Genomic DNA, 7,318 nt, shown 5'->3' with positions numbered 1-7,318 from the left:
GAGCAAAACTCTAAAAGTGCTGCCATTGATCACATGATGTTCGGGCCTTTTAGGGCGCGATCGATCAGCGTGCAGTACGATTCGTTCGGAAGGGCAATAAAGCAAACTAATAAGTGCTTGTTCGTTCTCCCAGAGTTACGCGAACACACCAGTATACCAGACAATACCAGTTAATACCAGACAAGAACCATATCAAGGCCTTTCGGTGCCAGCGCATGACGTTTGTCGATTCGCTCTTTGTACAGCCGAACAACACATTTGGGCTATTCGTACAATAGACGAAACACGTGCCGTTGATCATCTTCGATCCAATATTGCATCATACCACGCGAGAGCTTCCCGGTATTGATAAAAACGCAGCGACGCAGCGAGTTGTCACCAGACAAGACCAAATCCTCCGCACCACGCCCCCAGCACTGGAATGTTTTTACCACCAAGTCAAGCAACGTGGTGACCGCCCCCTGCGCCCCTCCTCCGATACGTCATTCGTGACATAAAGGCCAGGAGAGGTCTATTGGCAGCACGTCGAGTCCTTCAGTGCGTGCAATGAACAAGTCTTACATTTCGCGTTGTGTTAAGCTATAGGCCGCGAACTGTGAGAACTCTCTTTCCTAAAATAGCATAACCGTACTTTGTTTGATTACATGGTGGCTAGCACAGCGCTCAACCATCGTCGCAGCTCGTATGGGTGCACGGTATAGCTCTCTCGTCTCACCTTATCGGTCATATCTTAGTGCTCAGACAGATATTTGAGCGGACAGATATCAGGCTTTTGTTCTTTGTATGTGGCTTGCTCTTCTAGATAAGATTTCGCGTCTCCCAAACACCTCTGGCATAAGAGCCACTCTTCTGCGTCACTCCTTTTGGAGTGGAAGGCTGAGCTCGGTGAATCTACCGGATGGTGGTTTGGTTTATAGCTGATTTAGAGCAATTATCTTTTGCGTACACACTTTTCGCAAGTGTGACAGAACTCAAAGGTTGTCCCAGTTTTGAAGACGAAGACCTGCACCCCGATGATTCCACTCAGCGCTGTAGACTTCGTCGTTGTTGCTGTTACGGTTGGCGTCCTCATTTACTTGTGAGTAGAATGAAGTGATTCCTTTGCCGCCCTCAGCGATCATTTCACTTTCTTGCACAATAATTTTTGACTTCGACTACGTTGGAGCTGTTCTGAAAATAGTCGTGTAGTAGTAAGCGCTAATATAGCACCTCAGTCGTAGATTGGCCGATGTTTTGAAGCCCTTTCCACCATTCACGCATAGTCAAAATGGTATGAGAAGAAAAAAAAATACTTCTATAAATGGAGACTTTCACTGGGTGTTTGAAGGAAGTCGCTAAAGATTATCTTAAGATGCTTTATTCAGAGTCTTCTTCGAACATTGTCCGGCTTTGATTGCGCAACAAACATGTCGGTATGTGAGCGTCACACACCAGCGTATGACTGCGATAAAAGGGAGATGAATAAAATCGTACTTTATCCTAGTTTCTGTACCTCTGCCAGAGGAGCTGAGAGACAATTTCTTCTTATAAGAAATCAAGTCGCCGGCAGTAACCCCTACATTTATAGAGATAGAATAACAAAGAAACTAACTACAGGCGATGGACAAGATTCATGTGTTGGTTTGTAGTACATCAGGATTACAGTATGCCTACCAGTTGCGTCAGTTGTAAACAGCTTGAACTGCTAGCCGTGACATTTTCGGTATCGTGCTTGCCATTTGAGGTATGCGGTATCGAGTGGCTTTTCGAGCTGTTGGGGAGAGCGTGAAGAAGCGCCTTGAGATACGATGGAGGTGTAGGGTCCTTCAGAAATTAGGGTTGGTACGTGGGCGGTTCATGGTCGCTCACGAATGGGACATGCATCTTCCGGGATTCGAGGCGTCACATGCCAACACCGCATATTTTTTGCCAATATTGGAAATCTTAATGCTGACCAATTAAAAAACGTAAATTACATAGCTGAATGAAAATCTCTAGTTACAAGTTTCGAGGCAACATATGTTGATATGTACGCCATTGCGTGATTGGCCAACTTTTGGTTTTATGAATTCAAGAACACAGAATGGGCAAGAGGAGTAGCTGATTGCATCGTTGAACTGGTTCTAAAGCTCTTGATATCAGGGGCCTCTAATAGAGGCTACTAAGAATAACTAGTTATGTATGCCAAGGAAGCTTCCTACACAATGATAAAAAAATGTGCCAGATGGTTAAGCTGGTAGCTAATACTTATTTTGAGCGCAGATGTTATTTCGTTTCACGGTTTCCGCCGGATCCCACCACTCCCACTCAGCAAACTGCGGGAGGCCGAGAAATCTTGCACTCAATGTTGGCCTGTACCAACTCTCATAAGGTGATTCCTTCACCACCCTGTTACAGTTATTGGTGACCCGCTGGGCAACCTTATAGTTACCCACCGGTTACACCGATGGCGGCATCACTCAAGCTAGGAAGGGCGCTGCCGAAGGTTTACGCCCTTGCAATCATAAATATTTTAGCGCAGCCAGAATTGTAACCTCTGATACTAATTTTACTGAATGTTGATGAATGGTACGCATTGCTTCATGTTTCGCCAGACTGCTAGTCACTGCCCGTGTCACGTTAAAAAAAAAAATAAAAGCTAGCAAGCAAGGGAAGTGGTCCCGCGCCGGCCACTGGTCATTTATCACTCTCTTTGTTCCGAGGCGGTTGAGCTCCCACTTCCAAAAGACAAACAAGTATAAGCTCAATAAAAAAACAATGTATTTCTTTTTTTTTTTGCTTTGCACTGTTATTCAAATTTATTACGTGAAAGCGAACAAAATACAAAATGTGTAAACAGCACTTCTATTTCAAACTTTATTTAGGAGAGCGACTTAACGGGCTAGCTGGCTCGTCATGGTGATAGAATACTGTCCGCGAGATTCTTTTTTCTATTTCGCCCTTAGTTTCCATCGCTTTCGCTGTTTCGTCGATATGCAATATTTCACCTCCATTTCAAAAATTATTCTGAGAAATGACTGTATCTAAATTAGAACTACTTTGTGTCCATAAGAAAAAAGGTGCAATATGTTGAGAACTCAAATCAGGAAAGGCTAGCTATTCAGAAGCAGTATAATAAAAAGTACAAAAATGACAGGATTTACCAAAATTAGAATTTCGACTACGAATTGAATAAATGCATACATATCTGGCATGCCTGTAGGTCAGGCATACTTTGTGAAGTGTGCAAACCTTTCCTGAAGGAAACAAAGTCAAGTTCTTGAGTTTAACTTTTCAATGCTAGCCATCGCCCAGAGAACGGGACTGACTGAGGTCTGATACTCTGAGTACGGTGTATAGAGACATCCATTCCTGGAAGGTGTTACAAATTTTTGAAGCACGACAGGTCTAAGCATTTGAAGGTGCAAGGCCATTACAAAACTGCAGGATCTAAAGGAGCAGTTCTGTAAAAAAGCAGGCATAGGTTCATGCCTAATTGCTCGTTCGAAAAATAAAAATTTCTTCTTCAGAGCTTTGTTAAGTGCGAACTCTACACCACTTCAAATGCTTTTAGGATTTATTTTATCGCTGAAGTAGCTCAGGAGGTTTAGCCATATGGAGACTTGCTTTAGCTCATTCAATACTTATTCGTTGAAAAGGCAAATCAAAAGGCAGAAGTATTTTACCAAAAATGTGGCTTATTTTGTTCTGAAAACATCATGCCTCCGCGGCATTAATTGTTTTTGTATGTTTTTTACAACGCTCCAAAGAGATTTCACAAGTTCTTTTTCTCGGCATATGTCTCCATTATTATACCGCTAATGATGAAGATCTGCAGGAAGTTCTCCAATTCTTGGAAAATATTCCTTTATTGCCCACGGTAAGGCCCAAGTTATACCCTAGGAATACTGCATAATTTTTGAAGGAGAGTTCCTTTCGATAAACTTGAGTAGTATTTTTTCTAAGATCTTTTCAATCACCGCGAGAAATTTGGCAGAGAATAACGACTGCTTTATTTTCGAGTGCATAAATGTAATCAAAAAGTAGCCTCCACGCAACCTGCACATGCATGCTTTATGCAGAGCGGTATCTTTGAAACAACCTGCAGATCATTACGACAAACTATTGCCTCATATTTCGATACCAATTGTTAGCTTTTATAGTTGCTAACGCGGAAAAGAATGTACAAAAGGATAGAAGGATGGACTACAAGTTACAGTTATTGAAGTTTAATATCTAAATACACACACTGTACAAGGATGAAATACTAGGCACGATTTCACACAACGAACCGCTCGCGACACGCTTGGACACACACCCCCCGTTTCGCCCGTTTTCCGCACTCCTCTCTCCGCACAAAGAGGGTGCTCTGCTCTTCGTCAAAGTTGACAGCCTCGCACTTAAAAGCTGAAAGAAATACAAACACTCCCCAAAAACACAGAAACATAGAGGGAAGGGACGCACACGTGCAAATGTCCTCTTCCGAGAAACGTCGGGGTGGGAGCCGTCCCGCGTCCGAGCCAAGGTCGCTTCCTCGAAATTGGCCACACTGCATCAGGCCCCTCCCGCACAGGGACTCTCACACAAATAAGGACCTCACCCCCCTTGGCCATAAAATAAGAGGAATGGCCATTAGAAAAGTGAACACACAGAAAGAAACGGACGCCCGCTACACTTGCCTACACAATGTCCAGAAATCTGGCGCCACGTGGAGCTCAGGAAGTGACGAGTATGCGCAGACAAACATGTGTTGGATCGGAAGTACCGGTGGCCTATGACACGGGTGGGTCTGGTTGCATCCAGGAATGCATAGTGGATGCTTAACTTGCCGTAAGCGCCACACATTTGCTTTATGCCGTAATAATCGCGAGGAGATTTGCAACCATTTGTCCATAACGGCGAACAAACGCTTCCGGCTTTTCTCTAACAGGACATAAAATTATTTTGCAGTTGATAGAATGCCTGTGACTCCAACATAATCATACATGCTATAAAACTAGCCCGTCATCCCGTGAAGCCAGTTCAAATAAACGAGGTCGCTCACGCGAACTTAGCCGTGGTTCTCAGGCAGGAGGTATTCAGTTCAGCGATTAGGGCCGGGCTGTTGACGCGTGCTCTAATTGCAGCGGGCTTGAGTCGCGTGTTTTCGTTCACTAGCGATTTTCAGCCCCAGTTTCCTTCATGACTGATGGCTGATTATTTCATTTCAAAATAAAATAAGTACTACATCGGATCGGACATGCTCATGCAACCATCGTCCTGCGCAATGATCGGGTGAATACGACGTAGGCGAGAGTCGCAGACGTTCTGTAGCAAGGCCATGCATGGTTTTTGCAATGGATAAGCAACAACCCAGCCACTTAAAGATTACACCTGATGTAGGTGAAAGTTCAATACCGCGCTCTGTTCGTAAACAACTCGAGTGCGGGTGATCGGCTCGGCGTTGCAGCCAGGGCATAACTGCGTGGTCAGCTCAAAATACTGTCTTGCCACCAGCAGCAGTGTTGCGAATTGGGCTGGGCGTCCCTCAGTTTGCTTTCCACATTTAGCTATGTGATGCCGAGAGGAAAAAAGAGTTGAGAAGAAATAGTTGAGATGTTGGTGATGTGTAGTTTTGTTTGTTTCGATAAACGAGAAGAGGGGGAAAGTCGTGTGTGAAGATGGTCATTTCTTTAAAACATTGAGTTTATATTCCAAAATCATTTTGTTAAACAGATATATAAAAGCTTCACAGAAAACTGGGTGATAGGTGCGAACCTAAAAATCTGTATTTAGCACAAGTCGTGCATGTGTGAACAGACAAATCTCCAAGTTATTAACCAGTAAAAGTTACTCAATAAAATTAACACACACGATTACTATGCTCCATGTACAAAATTTGCGCTACTCTCTATGTGCAGAAAACGCGCCGTCTTCGTCGCAGCCGGCACGATCGAGTAGCGCGCATTCGTTCTGTCAGGGGCGCAGTCTCCCATTTTCAAAGTGCTTCCGGTGTAAGAACGTCACCTGTAGCCGCTTGGATAAATTTTATCACGAAAGTTTGAAGTGATTTCAGCAATAGATGGAGTATAGGAGCATCTAGGAATACACAGAAGAACTGTACAAGAAGGACCCGGATGTGCAAACCCAACATAGGACGGTTGTGATTACTGATCTCGAGCCGGGCATCCTGAAGAGTGAAGTTGAATGGGCCTTAGCCAGCCTTGCTAAGAACAAAGCTAGCGGAATTGGTGGTATTCCAGCTGAGTTGCTTCAAAACCTCAACCACGACGCTGTTAACACACTGCATACATTATGTCAAAAGATTTGGACAACCCTGCAGTGGCCACAGGATTGGAGGAGGTCAGTTTACATCCCCATTCCAACGAAAGGCAGTGCCAAAGATTGTTCCAACTACCGCACGATCGCGCTTATTTCGCATGCTAGCAAGGTGATGTTAAAAATCCTGCAAGGTAGGCTGCAGCAGTATGTGGATCGGGAGCTTCCGGACGTGCAAGCTGGGTTTCGCAAGGGCAGAGGAACTAGAGACCAAATTGCCAACCTTCGCTGGATCATGGAAAAAGCAAGAGAGTTCCAGAAACCCATTTACTTCTGCTTTATTGATTATGCGAAAGCGTTTGACTGCGTAGATCACAGCAGATTGTGGCAAGCTCTCCAAGAGATGGGAGTTCCAATTCACCTCATCTGTCTCCTCAGGAACCTTTATGAAGGGCAAGAGGCCACAGTCAGAACTGGGCATGGTCTTACTGATTGGTTTCCGATTGAGAAAGGGGTGAGGCAAGGCTGCATACTGTCGCCCTGCCTATTTAACCTATATGCAGAGTGCATCATGAGGAAGGCCGGTCTGGAAGAGTCTTCAGCTGGAGTGAAGATCGCTGGAAAACGCATCAACAATCTTAGATATGCGGATGATACCACTTTAATGGCAGAAAGTGAAGTGGATCTCAAGAGACTTCTGATGCGCGTACAAGAAGAGAGTGAGAAGTTTGGGCTTAAACTGAACATTAAAAAGACGAAGATCATGGCGTCTTGCCCTATCAAGTCCTGGAGCATCGATGGACAAGAAGTGGAAGCTGTGACAGATTTTCTGTTCTTGGGCGCCAAGATTACCTCGGAAGGAGACTGCAGCCATGAAATTAGGAGACGCCTGCTTCTGGGAAAGAGAGCAATGGTTAGCCTTGACCGCCTAGTAAAGAGCAGAGACATTAGTCTGCCAACCAAGATCCGTATAACTCGTGCTATGGTCTTTCCAGTTGTGATGTATGGATGCGAGAGTTGGACTGTGAAAAAGGCTGACCGCCGAAGAATTGATGCGTTTGAATTGTGGTGCTGGCGAAGACTCTTAAGAGTTCCTTGGACT

General features: G+C 44.6%; 1 protein-coding gene across 1 annotated transcript in view; it reads left to right on the top strand.

Annotated features, from left to right (window-relative positions):
* Nucleotides 1–886: 886 nt before the first annotated feature.
* LOC146187324 (cytochrome P450 3A24-like) overlaps nt 887–7,318 on the top strand; it is a 71,818-nt gene continuing 65,386 nt past the window's right edge. The window contains exon 1 of the mRNA XM_084607639.1: nt 887–1,078. Coding sequence (XP_084463765.1) covers nt 1,014–1,078 — 65 coding nt within the window. The 5' untranslated portion in view covers nt 887–1,013. The remainder of the gene's footprint in view (nt 1,079–7,318) is intronic.

The sequence above is a fragment of the Amblyomma maculatum genome, chromosome 6, assembly GCF_055883805.1.
Source record: "Amblyomma maculatum isolate TAMU_Amacu chromosome 6, ASM5588380v1, whole genome shotgun sequence".
In the NCBI taxonomy this organism is placed as follows: Eukaryota; Metazoa; Arthropoda; class Arachnida; order Ixodida; family Ixodidae; genus Amblyomma; species Amblyomma maculatum.
Note: the sequence above shows the minus strand (reverse complement) of the source record. Positions and strands in the feature narration are given on the sequence as shown.